Here is a 15639-nt window from a genome sequence, read left to right as displayed (position 1 = left end):
TGAAAATGGAGAACTTTCAAGGTTATGGGATATTTTGTATCGCGATATGCTACCGTGCAAGGGTTGATTGAATTATATATACAAGTGAGGCTTCTGAATTTTTTTCAGAAGGGCTACGGCATTAAAGAACGTTATTTCAGAATATTTTTCGTTTCATGGGTATTATTTTTCCTTTTTTTTCGACAGTTACATGGTGGCATTTTTTGAGAATTAGCGGTTATTGAAAATGGAGAATGTTCAAAATGATGGGGTATTCTGTATCGCAATGTACTCTCGCACAAGGTTTGATTGAATTATTCGTAGACGAGGATTCTACTTTTTTTTCAGAAGAGCCACCATTAGGGAATGTTATTTTGAAATATTTCTCGTTTTATGGGCGTTATTTTTTTTTTCTTTTTTTCGATAGTTACATGGTGGCATTTGTTGAAAATGGGGAACGTTCAAGATTATGGGGTATTTTGTATCGCGACGTTCTCTCGTGCAAGGGTTGATTGAATTATTCGCAGACGAGGCTTCTGAATTTTTTCAGAAAGGCTACGAAACTTTCTCGAAGACATTAGGGAACGTTATTTGGAAATATTCTTCGTTTCATGGACGTTATTTTTCTTTTCTTTCTTCTCTTATAGTTACATGGTGGCGTTTTTGAGAATTAGCGGTTGTTAAAAATGGAGAACGCTCAAGGTTATGGGGTATTTTGTATCGCGATGCACTCTTCTCTGTTGCGGCGGTTCTTTTCGTATTTACGAACAAGAGGGACGGAGTGGCGTAGACACTTTGACGATGTCAAAGAATGGTGCACTCACGGGTGGGGGTAAATATTTGATGCGGTAAATGGAACGCTTCTCGCGCGGTGGCACTTTTATGATTAGAAAAAAGCAACGTCGGTGTTTGCGTTGGAGCGTGTCGATGTCGATGCTAGAGAAGATATTTCGCTCTGCAAATTATTTTTGGCGTTTTAATAATTTGCCATGGATATCAGTTTTTCATTTGCATGTCACTCGTCTTTTATTATTTTCGCGCATTTTTGTAACGCGATGCAGATTATCGCCTCGTATATTATAATGGTACCCGCTGTCATCTTAAAAAGGGCGCTACTTACATTACACGAGTAATTCTAACCTCGCGAAAGAAGTGGTTCTTATTCTAGTTTCGTTCAGGGTAATCCTCTTTCAACCTTTCCAATAAAATGTCTTCTTCATACCAAAGTAATGTCATCCTCCCCTTACAAGACCAGTTATATCTCATGTGTTCATACTTTTGTACTTATGAACATTCTTTTCGTGCCGCACCAGAATTTTCATCCCCCTCAAAAAAATCTTTTTTACGTGCGAACACAAAATCTGCACATTTGTTTCAGAATATTCAATGCTGTTTAAAAAGATTTCATTTCAGCGTTGTAAAAATGAAATTATTTTGCCATTAAATTATTTTGATATTTTGTCAATATTATTTAAAAAGAACTTAAGTATTTAAAAAGATATAACTGAAATAGTGTACAAAAGAAATTGATTCTGACAACTCCTTCAAATTTTGCAGGTTAAATTATCAAAATTGCAGTGTCGTTGAATAATTTTTGATGAAATCCTGTGTTCTATTTCTTAAAAAATTGTCTCACTTTGACATAAATATGGAAACGTTACCACAAACATAGGAATTCTTCATTTCTTCTGAAATTACGAAACATTTTGGAGCCATTTTTAATGAAATTATTCTTCTTACGTTGCCATAATAGTTATCAACTTAATTCTGTTATTTTCGTTATTCAAACAAAATTTTAATATTTCCATAAAGAATTCCAAACAGATTTTCCTGAAGAAACTATTCTTTCTGGCTTAACAAGAGACTTTAAAATTACATTGAGAAATTTTTGAAGGAAGACGTTCACGACGAAACTTCCTCGACCAGAGTCATTAACCCTAACGCCAGTTTCAAACTCGAAGTGGGGCTGAAAGTTAAAAATTTCATCTACAAGAAACGATCCGGAAGTTTCCGGGACGTCTCAGCAAGCTGACGATCTCGTAAATCGCGGTATCAGCGAACGAGTTCCAGTTTGAGGGACGCGCGTTATCGTCGACGTAAAAAGCCACCCTCTTCGCCCAGCCTCCAGCTAGAAAATTACCCGCGCCGGGTCGCACAGAGGACTCGGTGATTTACACTCAGGGATTTCCGTGGACTTTCGAATCACGGAGCTGAAAAGTCCTCTCGACGGACATTTGCCCTTTGATTGTCGCTTTACGTTTCACGTTCTACTGATCAAAGAACAAGCGGTACCCGCGAACGAATCGGAACAAGGAATTATCGATGAAACGAGGGGTCGATGAAATTTTGAAAAAAAAAAACAAGGAAGAACTATAGAATGGTTTTGTGAACGTCTTTATGGAGCTATTCGTAATTTTCGAGGAATTGTATACTCATTTAGTCATTTTTCCTGGTAAAATTTCTAACTAAAAATTAGGAAATAAATAATTCTGAAATTATCCGTCTATAGAAAAATTAGAAACTCCTGTTTTTATTGCCATATAGTGTCTGTGGAGATATAAAGACTCAGGTTAACCCTTATTCTTCTGGGAGAGCCATCATCCTCTAATAGAAAATAGAAACTAGTGTAAGTAGATGTATATAACAAAATTGACCAAAAATGGAGTTGGACTAGGTTTCAACCAGTGTTCTCACGTACAGAATTATTAATGTATAACTTCACTAAGAAGTATTTATATGTCTGATTATACCATATCTACTTACTGCAACAATTATACTCTTTAAAATATTCGAATTTTACATATTTTACATTTTCTAAAGCAAATCTGAGGAATGATCTTCAAAAACAGTGAAACTTACTCGTAGTGAACGAGAGAAGATAGAATTATCGTAATGACCTACAATCGATCCTACCCAATCACCCACTTATCAAACCTAGTACTCAAACAAGCACAATATCGCCTACTTAAACAATCACTATACCATTCACAACTGTGTTTATATTTCTCGAAAGAGTTCAACCCCCAAAGCAACCCTACTCTTTAAATGCGATGCATAAACGAGTACCCCACTTCTCTACATACATTTACAGTTATGAATAGATTTTTGACTTTGCGATCGAGTACAGATGATAATTCGTACAAAGAAACAAGATGTAATACGAAAGTTTAGTTAGTTTATGCGAGCATACCGGCTTCCATGCGAGCTGGCGAGCCATCGGGCAGAGTTTTGCCCTGGGACTTGGGGGTGCCCTCGCTCATACTCCTGCGACGTCTTCGATCCTTCGAGGCTGGGTTAACCTAGGCTCCCTCTTCCTGCCGCCTCCTGGAGCTTAACCGTCTTCTCGTCCCCTTGTTTGCCAATTTCACCGCCCACTCGTTCGTCCCTTCGAAATCCTCCAACTGTGCTTCTCTCGCGGCACTTCTCGTTCTTCCCGCGATACTGTCCCCAGGATTTCTTGCCACTTGGTACCCCGTCCCAAACCCACTGTGATCACTTTAATAAACGAACGCGTCGAGAGAGTGTACTCCACTGTCTCGAATTACCTCGATCCTTCGACACAGAGACGAGTGTTCGTCTCTCTCTCTCTCTCTGTTGGTTTCCAGGTATTCAGGTTACGAGAGAACTAGCGCGACAGAGTCAGAGTCGACGCTGACCAGGGACGAGGAAGAGCGTGGACGGGCAGAACACGCTCGCCGGGCCCGGACGAGTCTCGCAGAGGGTGTGTTTGCCTCAAAGCTTCAGCCTGTTCCTCCGCATCCCTCCTTCCGTCGGATAGAGCGAGAGAGAAAGAGACTCGGGGTTTACGCTTGTCTTGTCGCGGTGTCACAAGGTCACGGGGTGTCAGCGAGGATCGGCTGGTCCAGATCGAAAGAGAGGAGCCGCACGCACGCAGCCAGTGCCGGCTGCTCGCTCGGTCGCGCACGCTCCTCTAATTAAACCACGCCGGAACGACGATCCCCGGAAGTGCGCGTCCGTGCGAGGGAGGATCGATCGTTCCGATTGCCACGGAGCCGTACATCGACAGGTGCACCGCGAACCGCGGCTGTAGACTTCTCTCTCCTCGGTTCTGCTTCCTTCCGTTCTTTCTCTTTCTTTTCTTTCTCCTTGTTTCCGTCGAGGCGACAAACTCGAGGATCCACGAAATAAATGGGAAGAATTCTCTCAGTCAGGTGCTCGCGATGGATGTCACGATATCACAACGCGGATAGAGTCGATAGAAGGATACCCTTCGAGCAGCTAGCTGCAGGTCACCACCCCTGGACGCTCGTCTTCCCCGTGGCTCGGATGCTGCGGAGTGCTGGAGCACCTTCGCCCACCCTCTCTGCCCTCTTCCCAACCTCCACGCCCCCCTCCGTACGTTTCTTCCACGGCGCTCCTTCTCTATTCCACCCGCTGACGGCGCTCCAGTCGTCAGTCGGTCGGTCTGTCTGTCGGTGCTCGCTGTCTGCCACCACTGTCAGCCGCCCCGCGGCTGGATTGCGTCTCGTCACGGGCGTGGAACAGGCGACCAACGTCGCACGATCGACTACCGCGAGATGGACGCGACTCACCGTAACTGCCCACCCGCTGCTGCCTGAGAACGCTCGCGAGCCACGTCGAGGGACACGTTCCTTTTTACCTAGCGCGAAAACGGGGAAACTGTGACTGAGATACGGCCGAGGAGAGGACGTGGCCCGAGAGGGCTTACTCGAACGAACACTCCCGGCTTTTCCAGGCCTCCTCTCCTTCCCTCCTCGCTGCGCACGCTCTAACCGACTCCCTGCTCTCCTGCCATCCCACCGCGCCACCCTCTCCTCCTTGGTACGTGCATGTATCCCTCGCTATCCCTGCTTCGCTCTGTCCCACCGCCAAGCGTGCACCCCTCTCGTTCGCCATCTCTTTCTCTCACAGTCGCTTCGATCTTCTCGTTTCATCTCGCGTCTCTGTCCTGCTTCGTTCCATCTCCTGCCCATCCTCGACTGGCCCTCCCTACCCGTTTCTTCGAGCCCTCTTTCCAGCTACCCACCCATCGCAGCCGTTTTTCTCTCTCCGTTCAGCTTCTCCGCCCCGCGTCGCGTCCACGCTTCTCCCGGCGCTCGTCACGCTCGCTCTCGCGCTCGCGCGGGCCAGCCGCGGCGTGTCCCGGGCGCACTCGGCAGCTCGCCACCGCTTTTCCGTCGCCGGAAGCGCGCACGCGCCCCGACAACCCCAGGGATTGTCCCCTTTTCTCCTGCGAGCGGGACTCTCGCGGTCTCGCGCTCGCACTCGCGGAACCAGCGGCTGACGGAGGGACGAGGAGGGCGAAAGAGGGGTGGTTGCAGCCCCTCACGCCTTTCGACTCCCTCTGTTGATCCTGCTACGTCTTCCCTTCGAACAGATCGGTCCTCTTTCTTTCTGTCTCTCGCTCTTTCGAATATTAGTATCTTTCTTTTTGACTGGTTTTAGTATTTTTCAAGTCTTCCAGGGGTGTACGAGCGCAGCATCCTTGTATTTTGATTATTCTCTCCTTTCGATAGCTGACGAGGGACGAAGAGGGCGAAAGAGGGGTGGTTGCAGCCCCTCACGCCTTTCGACTCCCTCTGTTGATCCTGCTACGTCTTCCCTTCGAACAGATCGGTCCTCTTTCTTTCTGTCTCTCGCTCTTTCGAATATTAGTATCTTTCTTTTTGACTGGTTTTAGTGTTTTTCAAGTCTTCCAGGAGTGTACAAGCGCAGCATCCTTGTTGTATTTTGATTATTTTCTCCTTTCGATAGCTGACAGAGGGACGAGGAGGGCGAGAGAGGGGTGGTTGCAGCCCCTCACGCCTTTCGACTCCCTCTGTTGATCCTGCTACGTCTTCCCTTCGAACAGATCGGTCCTCTTTCTTTCTGTCTCTCGCTCTTTCGAATATTAGTATCTTTCTGTTTGACTGGTTTTAGTATTTTTCAAGTCTTCCAGGGGTGTACGAGCGCAGCATCCTTGTTGTATTTTGATTGTTCTCTCCTTTCGATAGCTTTTACATGTTGCAATTGATTGCTTGATGTTGGCTAATGGTTTTCTTTAATTGTTCGTTGCTGGGAATTATTTAATGGCTTTTGGGGTGGATGTTTGGTACACGTGTATTTCTTTTCCATTGTGGTGCGTTCTTTTTGGGGGAGGAATAGAGTCTGGTATTTACAGGTGCACTGCAACGGGTTTTGCGATGTAGCTTTTTTAACTCCCTGTGGGTTTAAATTGTTTGAAACGTTTGCGATGGTGCCTCTGTATTGTAGGCTGATTATTTCTTTTTTATTTAGGTTGTCTTTGTTGGTCGAACGGAATTTGGTATCCCCAGACGCATTGCGGTGAATTTTTCCGTGTTTTCTTTTGCTTTTCGGGGTTTTAAATTGTTTGGAATTTTTTGAGATTAGTGCGTGGCGTCTGTATTTTATGTTAATTATTTTTTCTTTTTTTCCGTGGCTTTTCTCTGGTCGAATATAATTTCGAAGTTATAAGTTGCAGTTGTTGTTTTTCACATAACATTGTTTTGAATCGTTTAGCACTTTTTAGGTTTTGTATTACTTACTAATGCGTCCTCCTCTTTTATATGTATTTTTTAATTATATAGATTGGTAATTAGCAGTACATTTTATAATAATAAATTTCCTGTATTGATCGTTCCTTTCAATTTAGCTTCTTTTGTACTCGTTTGGTGTCTGGTACATTTACAGATACGAGTTTCTCCTGTATTTTCTTTAATTTACGCTGAGCGGACCTGCAGCATCCCCATTGCACGCTGATTACTTCTACCCCTTTAATGGTTTCTCTGGTTTTCGAGTAAAATGTAGTATTTATAGGGTGTATCATAAGATTTTTCTCAATTTTCTTCATTCCATTATTCGTTCGACTTTTTTTATTTCAATCATTTTAAATTAAACGCGTAGGATCTTACACGCGTCGTATTATTTTTGTAAAATTTCTATCCAATGAGATTTCTCTTCCAGTTAATCGAATATGGTTGAAATTTTTTTTACCCGTTTCAACCCCACACTCCGTGTTCCTCTTTTCTAAAATTACTGCCTCACACTTTTTGTTGTTTGAAACATCCACACGCGCGGCTCGCGCGCGAACCATCGACGTATTCCTTTGACTTTTATTTTATTTACCACGCGCGCGCGTGGGTCTTCCGTTTTCAGCGTACGCTTTGCAACCCTTCGTTCCTCTTTCTTCTTTTATTTTTGTTTTCGACGAGGTACGTGTCGCTTTAATTCACCTTGCGATGCCCTGTTTCCTTTTTTCCTCCTCACCGTGTTTTCGACTTTATTTCCCTTTTACGATCGCCCTTTGAACCTTCCCAATTCGATTTACGCCTCTATCAGTTATCCTAATCCCTGCTTTTTCACTTTCGGTTTTTGTCTTCTAACGACGAAGTCTACAGTGCAATTACTATTTACTTTAATCAGTAACACTTTCATTTTGTGAAAGTTGGAGCTTTTACTTGTAACAAATATCGTATCACAGTTTTATTCTTTGTTCAATAATAAATTATGAACACGTGTGAACTGAAAGTGTTAATGAAGTATTGGGTACAAAATAATTGTGAAAGTTATTTTTTTCAGTTATAAAAAACAATTTTATTCTTAATGTAGAAAGAATAATCTTTTCCTTTTCATTCGAACAATTTTTAATTCTTCACCTCTCGTTTAATTCTTCTTCCCTCCAATTGAGCTCTGCCAATTCTCTTCCACTGGATACAAAATAATTGTGAAAGTTATTAAGTTATTAAGTTTATTTTTTCAGATATAAAAAACAATTCTATTCTTAATGTAGAAAGAATAATCTTTTCCTTTCCATTCGAACAATTTTTAATTCTTCACCTCTCGTTTAATTCTTCTTCCCTTCAATTGAGCTCTGCCAATACTATTCCTGATTCGATATGCTCAGTTTGGTTAGCACAGGCGAAAAGTTTCTCCAACTTTTCATTCCGCTGCGTCCAAACTCGTGCAAAGTGTCCTCCTTCGTTCGCCAGGAATACTGTCAGTTCAATATTTCAACCACTGATCAATTTCAATCGCTCTAATGAAGCAACTACGATCCACGTCTTTGCGAATTCCACGTTAAATTTGTACAAGGCATTATCCAGGTTCAGTATACGCGATTCTCATCAAACTCGAATCTGCTTGTTTATCAACAGACGCCTTAAATTCCTCCTCTGCAACGATCTCTTCTTTCTATCATTTCATCGACATTTATCATCGTCTGAAAAGAAATGACGATTGTTACGAAATATTGTCACGAATATAAATTTCAATAGCTCCAATGAAGCAACTACGATCCACGTCTTTGCGAATTCCACGTTAAATTTGTACAAGGCATTATCCAGGTTCAGTATACGCGATTCTCATCAAACTCGAATCTGCTTGTTTATCAACAGACGCCTTAAATTCCTCCTCTGCAACGATCTCTTCTTTCTATCATTTCATCGACATTTATCATCGTCTGAAAAGAAATGACGATTGTTACGAAATATTGTCACGAATATAAATTTCAATAGCTCCAATGAAGCAACTACGATCCACGTCTTTGCGAATTCCTCGTTAAATTTGTACAAGGCATTATCCAGGTTCAGCATACGCGATTCTCATCAAACTCGAATCTGCTTGTTTATCAACAGACACTTCGAATTCCTCTTCTGCGACGATCTCTTCTTTTCATCATTTTATCGACATTTATCATCGTCTGAAAAGAAATGACGATTGTTACGAAATATTGTCACAAATATAAATTTCAACCACTGATCAATTTCAATCGCTCCAATGAAGCAATTACGATCCACGTCTTTGCGAATTCTTCGTTAAATTTGTACAAGGCATTATCCAGACACTTCGAATTCCTCCTCTGCGACGATCTCTTCCTTCTATCATTCCATCGACATTTATCATCGTCTGAAAAGAATTGGTGATTGTCACGAAATATTGCTTACACGATCGAAGAGCAATCTAGCGGAGAAAATGACGCGTGGTGCGACGGAAGAGTGTCCCACCTCTGAGTCTCGTTTTCGACGGTTTTCTAACCCCACTTTTTGTTCACCAGTTTCCTCTCCTCTCGTCTGTTTCGTTCTTCCGTTCTTCTCGTTCATTCGTCAAACGTCAGACGGTTTTGCCGCGCAATCGGGCAACGCGACGTGTCGCTCGTAATTTCGACGAAACAATCGGAAACGCTTGCCGCGCGGCCGCCACGAAAGCGGCGGGGCTTCCGTTTTAAAACTGCGCTATCGTCGACCCGCGGGATGCCATTCTGGCTTCCAGGTATTTAAACAATCCCAACGTTTTTGTTCCTCCCTTTGTTCTCGCGCGATTACGATCTCAATACTTCGCTCAGATATGGATATCGCCCTCTGTGTGTGTTAATAAGGGCTGCGTTATGTAATAGCAGCTGGAGCGTTTCGAATTTTTAGTACAGCGAACAGGCCATTATACGGAACGGGTTTTTAAAAACTGTGTCAACTGAATTTGCTCGTAAACTGTTCGTCGCGCGAGAACAATTTTCAAACGAAAATTGCCTATTATCGAGTGGACTGTAAATTGTAGTATTTTGTTTTTTGATAGCTTTTTTATTTTTAATTATTTTGGCACAACAAGTGAGCTGCGAGTCAATTTTTATGGCTCAAATCAATGATTCATTCTGTGTAATTTTGGTGTTAGTATATATGTTGATCTGTGCTGCGTGAAGTATATAAATATATTTAAACGATAAATAAATTTTCGTAAGTACATATATATAAAATTTATTTATTGTTTAAATATATTTATACATCACAGATCAACATATATACTAACACCATATATATTTATTTTTTTGTATTATACTTAAAAATTGTGCACAGAATGGTTTAAGTTTGCGAAGATATTGGTATCTATAAAACGCACGTATCAATGATATTCCCTGTGGAATTATAAAGCGATGGCCACGTTTCATTTCCACGTTTCCAATATCACGTTTAACAGTGACATCAAAGAAATCATAAAATGAGAAATTTAATATATATCCGAACCTAAATCATACGTAGATGGTACAATAGATATTGAAGAAGTATTAATATCGTATTAGATGCTTTAATAAATAGTGAAATGATAATAGCAAAATAATTTGCCAGATCCTTTAAGTAAAATAATTTGCAAGCACTTTTCTTTGCCATTTTTCATACTTCATTATCTTTATCTTTCTTTGTATCAAATACTATTTATTAATTAGTAATACATTTTGTAATCACCGTAAGTAAAGTAAGACTATTCGATTAATAAGAGTCACATTATTTTAGATTCACAGATAACGAATTATCTACAATAATTAAAAAACCAAATTTACACATGAAATATTTCTACTAGAAAATTACTATCACGATTATCGCAAATTAACCCCAGATTTACCCTTTAAATTCCGTTCTTATTAAATAAAATAACGTCTCCGTGATTCAATCTTCTACGCCATCACCCTTTTCTCGCCAGAAATACTTACACGTAAGTAAAGTAAGACTATTCGATTAATAAAAGTCACATTTTTAGAATCACAGATAACGAACTATCTACAACAATTAAAAAGCCAAATTTACACATGAAATATTTCTACTAGAAAATTACTGTCACGATTATCGTAAATTAACCCCAAATTTACCCTTTAAATTCCGTTCTTATTAAATAAAATAACGTCTCCGTGATTCAATCTTCTACGCTATCACCCTTTTCACGCCAGAAACGCGTGCGTTATCGCGGTCTTCGTTCTCGTGTAAACTGGGAACACTGTTGCGCGAGAGGGGTTGAAACGTGTGCGAGGGAGTGCACGCGAAATTCCGCGCAATTTCTCCCCCCGTTACAACACCATTTAAGCGTCTCCAGAGTGGAAAAAGCTGGCCGGTATTTCCTGCATAAAGAACGATATTTATATCACGATGCGTGACCCAAAGCCGACAGCTTAAGCTGCGCCTGTAACGACACCGGATCGAACGTTCGCTCCCTTTACGAGTTCGTTAATCGAAAATTCGCTAACACTTATTACCCGCCATTTTATATATTTATCCATTTATTTATTTTCTATTGCCATTAGTATGAGATTTAAATAAAACATTAAATACGTGTAAATAAACTAATAAAGAAAAGAATAAAGTAAAGTAAAAAAATAAAAAATTATAATAAAGTACAGTAATAAAATAAATTAAAGGAATAAAGAAACAGAAGTTGTTTACCCAGTTTTCTCTTTTTTTTTATACCGTAAACGGAACTGAAATTTTTCCTCGCTTATAAAATTATTAGTTTTCCCTCGACTGTGAGATTACTAATTGTACAATTAATTGCGATAATAATTGAAAAAGAATTACGTCTGGTTTCACCAGTTTCGACTTATTACTCGCTATTTTATATATTTAGGCATTTATTTATTTTCTATTGCTATTCATATGAGATTTAAATAATACATCAAATACGTGTAAATAAATTAATAAAGAAAAGAAGAAAAAAGAATAAAGTAAAGTAAAAAATAAAAAATTATAATAAAGTAAATTAAAGGAATAAAGAAACAGAAGTTGTTTACCCAGTTTTCTCTATTTTTTTTACAGTAAACGGAACTGAAATTTTTCCTCGCTTATAAAATTATTAGTTTTCCCTCGACTGTGAGATTACTAATTGTACAATTAATTGCGATAATAATTGAAAAAGAATTACGTCTGGTTCCACCAGTTTCGAACAATTGGCAATTTTCTCGCCAGACTACAACGGCGACGATTCATTCCTTTTAATTCGTTCCTTTTTTCCAACCCCTCGCTGGATGGGGAAAGAACAAAAAAGAAAGTGGAGTTTCAATTCTGCGGGAAATTCGACGAATTCCGGGCGAATTTTTTTACACCCTAACGACACCCGTGAAATTTATTCGCCACGCGCTGCACCTCATTTCCAAATAGAAATTCACCCTCGAAGAGGGAACGGAACTTTCTCCGAGCAAATCTCGCAAATTCTCCCCCTTTAACGCCACCCCGTCGAGGTTCTTAACTATTTGTCAGTAACGAAGCCACCTTCCCCCAGCTTTCAAATCGCAATTGCGAATCAAAATCTCACCCTTGCAACGGTGAACACGTTTCTCGAGGTTGCTGGAATATTCATAAAAATATTGAAATGAACGAGTGATTTTAATTTAATAATTTTTTTTCATTTAAAGTACGAGATAATTTCCTGTGGTATTTTTTTAAACTTTCATTTTTTGCCTCATAAAATATTTTCTATTCGCTTAATGATACTTGGAAAATGTATATCTGGTACTTTTTAAGTAATTAGATCGTCAGAGGGGAAAAATTCATTTTTTATTTGGGTTAATGATACCTGGAAAATGCGCATCCCGAATTTTAAAAATTCTTGGCTCGTTAGGGAAAGAATTTTATTCCAGAGATTCGTTTGTGTTAGATAAAACATTTTGAGGTTAATGATGCCTGGTAATGGTGTATATCTGTGTATATCTTGAGCTTGTTAATAATTGGATCGTCCAAGAAGAAGTTCAATCAGAAATTTATAAGACGATACCTTCTCAGTTTCAATTACAATTTGAAAATGTAAATGATAATTCGAATTTTCCACGATTATCGAATCGTTAGTGGAAGAACTTTGGTTTTATCGTTAGAATTAAATACTCTGAACTGTTTTCTGGGGGATGCTTCGGGCGACATTTGTCGAGAATGCGTTTCCTTGCAATTCTCAGACGATTCCCACCTCGCCAGAGGCCAACTCCACGATTTTTACGATTCGAATTTTTCTCGAGGACACTTATACTGCAACGACAGTCAAATTTCCTCTCCCACGACCTCCAACATTGCCACAAAAAAATCGTACAAATCTCGTTCGTATTATCTGCAATTTAATTCCCTTTTTAGTAACAAAAAAAATCGTTCTCTGGTTCGAAGTGTACAGCAAAAGATAAAGATACGTATCTTCCATTAAATTCGAAGACCAACAGTGTCCACGTTTTACGAAAACCGAATTGGATACTCAGAAAAAAACGGAGTCCCATCAGGGGTGAAGCAGGTCGTTTTTAAATGCTGCCAGCTCGTATCTGGTTGACAGGCAACAACAATGATCGCGAACGATGCGAGAGCAAAGGATAATAAACCCTCGATCGTTCTTCGTTCGTTCTGCTTAACAATTCCATTGGACTACGCCACGGCAGCCGTTCCGCTGAGAAACTTTCGCGAAGGCTCAGTCAACTGGCGAGTTTACAGTCGGCCAACTTTGGTTCCACGCAATTGGCTTCGACCAAGGATCATCGAACTTATTTCGTTCCGCGTAAAAGTTATTAGCGTATCTTTTACCATTTTACGAATCCTGTTCTACTTTCAGAATGGCTACAGAGATGTGAAAGAAGATTAATAATCGTTATCGATGCATTTACCATGTCCATTTAGATTAAAGTTAGGTTAGGTTCGTCTGATACGAAACTTCGAACGAGGAGGATTACAAAAGAGATCACGTTCATTCAAATCGCACACCATTCTCTAATACTACTTTCTTCTCGTTCACATCTTTAACCACACAGTGATCTGCAATAAGAGCTGTAATGCTTTGTGATATAAAAATATATTTAAAAGAATCAGATGAGGTTAGTTTATAATAGTAAAGTAATGGATGGTTAATTTTACGATATATTCAATGGTGCAACCAAGAAAAACTCTTAGAACGCTAACTCTGGGTTGAGAAGGGTCAAGTTATGTCGGTTTAAGTCCTCCAATACGATCTTAACTAGAATTATCTTAATTAGAATATTATTTGGTGGTATGTTCCCTTTATATACATAGCTTGAAATTTTGTAAACTATTTTCTTATTTTTCTTGTTTATTCTTGCTATCTTCAATATTTCTTGTTTATGTATTTTATTATTTTTTGAAAATTTTCAAGCTTTTAGTAAAAATAACGTATTCAGAAACGAATTGTTAGTCTTTGTGACGAATAAAAATGTAATCCTTCCTCGTTTTCTGTAAAATGTATAATAGTACCATTTGCCCTGAGTTCGACGTGTATACATGTCCTTGCCTGTTTTTAATTTCGCAACCTGTGGTGATCTTTTGAAACTAAATCCCATAGCTAACTGGTTAATTAATTAATCTTCCAGTGCTTTTATTCTAGAAATCCGTTGCCCCCAGACAGACCAGTCTTAAATTACAATTATTTATACCCGTCACTTTGGCCAGAATTTATACGATACTGAAGTCGAGGGATCCTTCCTCGTTTTTCGTAAAATGTATAACAGTACCATTTGTCCTGCGTTCGACGTGTATACTCGTCCTGTAAAATAAAAAATTACCATTCCCTACAAAAACTCGAAATCTCAATAAAATGTAATAAGAATATTATTTGGTAATATGTTCTCCTTATATGCATAGCTTGAAATTTTGTAAACTATTTTCTTATTTTTCTTGTTTATTCTTGCTATCTTCAATTTTTCTTGTTTATGTATTTTATTATTTCTTAACAATTCTCAAGCTTTTAGCAAGAATAACGTATTCAGAAACGAATTCTTAGTTTCTTTGACGAATAAAAATGTAATCCTTCCTCGTTTTCCGTAAAATGTGTAATAGTACCATTTGCCCTGCGTTCGACGTGTATACACGTCGTTGCCTGTTTTTAATTCCGCACCCTGTGCTCATCTTTTGAAACAAAATTCCACAGTTAACTGGTTAATGGCCATTTCTGCAGAACGTAACATTCTCCGTACGGATGATGTCACGTAAGATCATAAGCGACTCGGTCGACGGGAAATTTATCGACTGACCGAACGCCACGATGAGTTACGAGCTGTGTCAGAAATGTACGCGTGGAATCACGTACGCGACGTATTAATCATCGAATGATGTACGCGTCGCGGGTGAGAACCGGGTGAATCCGGATCGTTCGCGTTTGCAAGAAGTTCTACAGCTGGCAGGCAGTCAAAACTCGGTTCGCGAGCAACGCTCTCTGGCGGACGATTTATTAGAGCGGATCCGCGAGTCGCGTAAACCCGTGTAAATACGATGCGTCGCGTTTCGAATGGAATGGCCGTCGGCCAATAATTAATTCAGGCTCGCGCAACGATCGTTTTAATCTGCAACGCAATCTCGCGTCGCCTCGCCAATTTTACGAAGCAATCTCCATACCCCCCCCCCCCCCCCCCCCTGTGAAAACAAAGGGACGTCGCTGGATTTATAATACAATCGTGCTTCGAATCACTCGACAATTTCTAATATCAAAATTCTTGCTTGTCGATAAAATACTTTTCTCTCTGTTCTTTTTTTTCTTCTTTCAAGCATGAATTCCGATTATTTCGTAGGAGATGGAGAGTACAGCAGGCACCCAGGGTACGCTGCAGCAGACTTGATCGCAGCTGCCGTACCAGCGATGGTAATAATCTTTCGGGACGGTTCTAAACTCAATATTTCAAGAGTAATAAATCCTTAAGGACGCTTGAAATTCATAGCAAGTTATTACTTCCTTCCACTGGAATATTTCCACTCCCACGGAGCATAAATTTCAATTATTTTGCAAAGGCCAGATAACGCACTGGTCTTCATGGAATATACGTTATAGAACGCATATTGTAAATGCGAAACCAGTGGTGGAAATAATTACAAAGGGACGCTTGAGTTCTACAAACAGCAACGCGTTTACACGAATGTATATCTTTCTTTTTAGGATATTTTTTCTTTCTTG

At 40.0% G+C, this 15639-nt stretch overlaps 2 protein-coding genes across 9 annotated transcripts in view; both read right to left on the bottom strand.

Annotated features, from left to right (window-relative positions):
- The window catches only part of Kcc (solute carrier family 12 member kcc), a 220783-nt gene that overhangs the window by 53222 nt on the left and 151922 nt on the right, over positions 1–15639 (bottom strand). Inside the window, exon 1 of one of the 8 annotated variants that reach the window (XM_076906414.1) lies at positions 3170–3423. The exons of the other annotated variants lie outside the window; for them this stretch is intronic. Coding sequence (XP_076762529.1) covers positions 3170–3239 — 70 coding nt within the window. The 5' untranslated portion in view covers positions 3240–3423. Of the gene's footprint in view, positions 1–3169; positions 3424–15639 lie in introns of those variants that run through there. 8 annotated transcript variants of the gene reach the window in all.
- Positions 1–15639, bottom strand: part of Ca-ma2d (Ca[2+] channel Muscle-specific alpha2/delta subunit) — a 212722-nt gene that overhangs the window by 89880 nt on the left and 107203 nt on the right. The gene's annotated exons all lie outside the window — the stretch shown is intronic.

Source organism: Xylocopa sonorina, chromosome 13, assembly GCF_050948175.1.
Source record: "Xylocopa sonorina isolate GNS202 chromosome 13, iyXylSono1_principal, whole genome shotgun sequence".
NCBI classification, from domain to species: domain Eukaryota; kingdom Metazoa; phylum Arthropoda; class Insecta; order Hymenoptera; family Apidae; genus Xylocopa; species Xylocopa sonorina.
The sequence above is the reverse complement of the archived record's forward strand: the minus strand, read 5'-3'. Positions and strand labels throughout refer to the sequence as shown.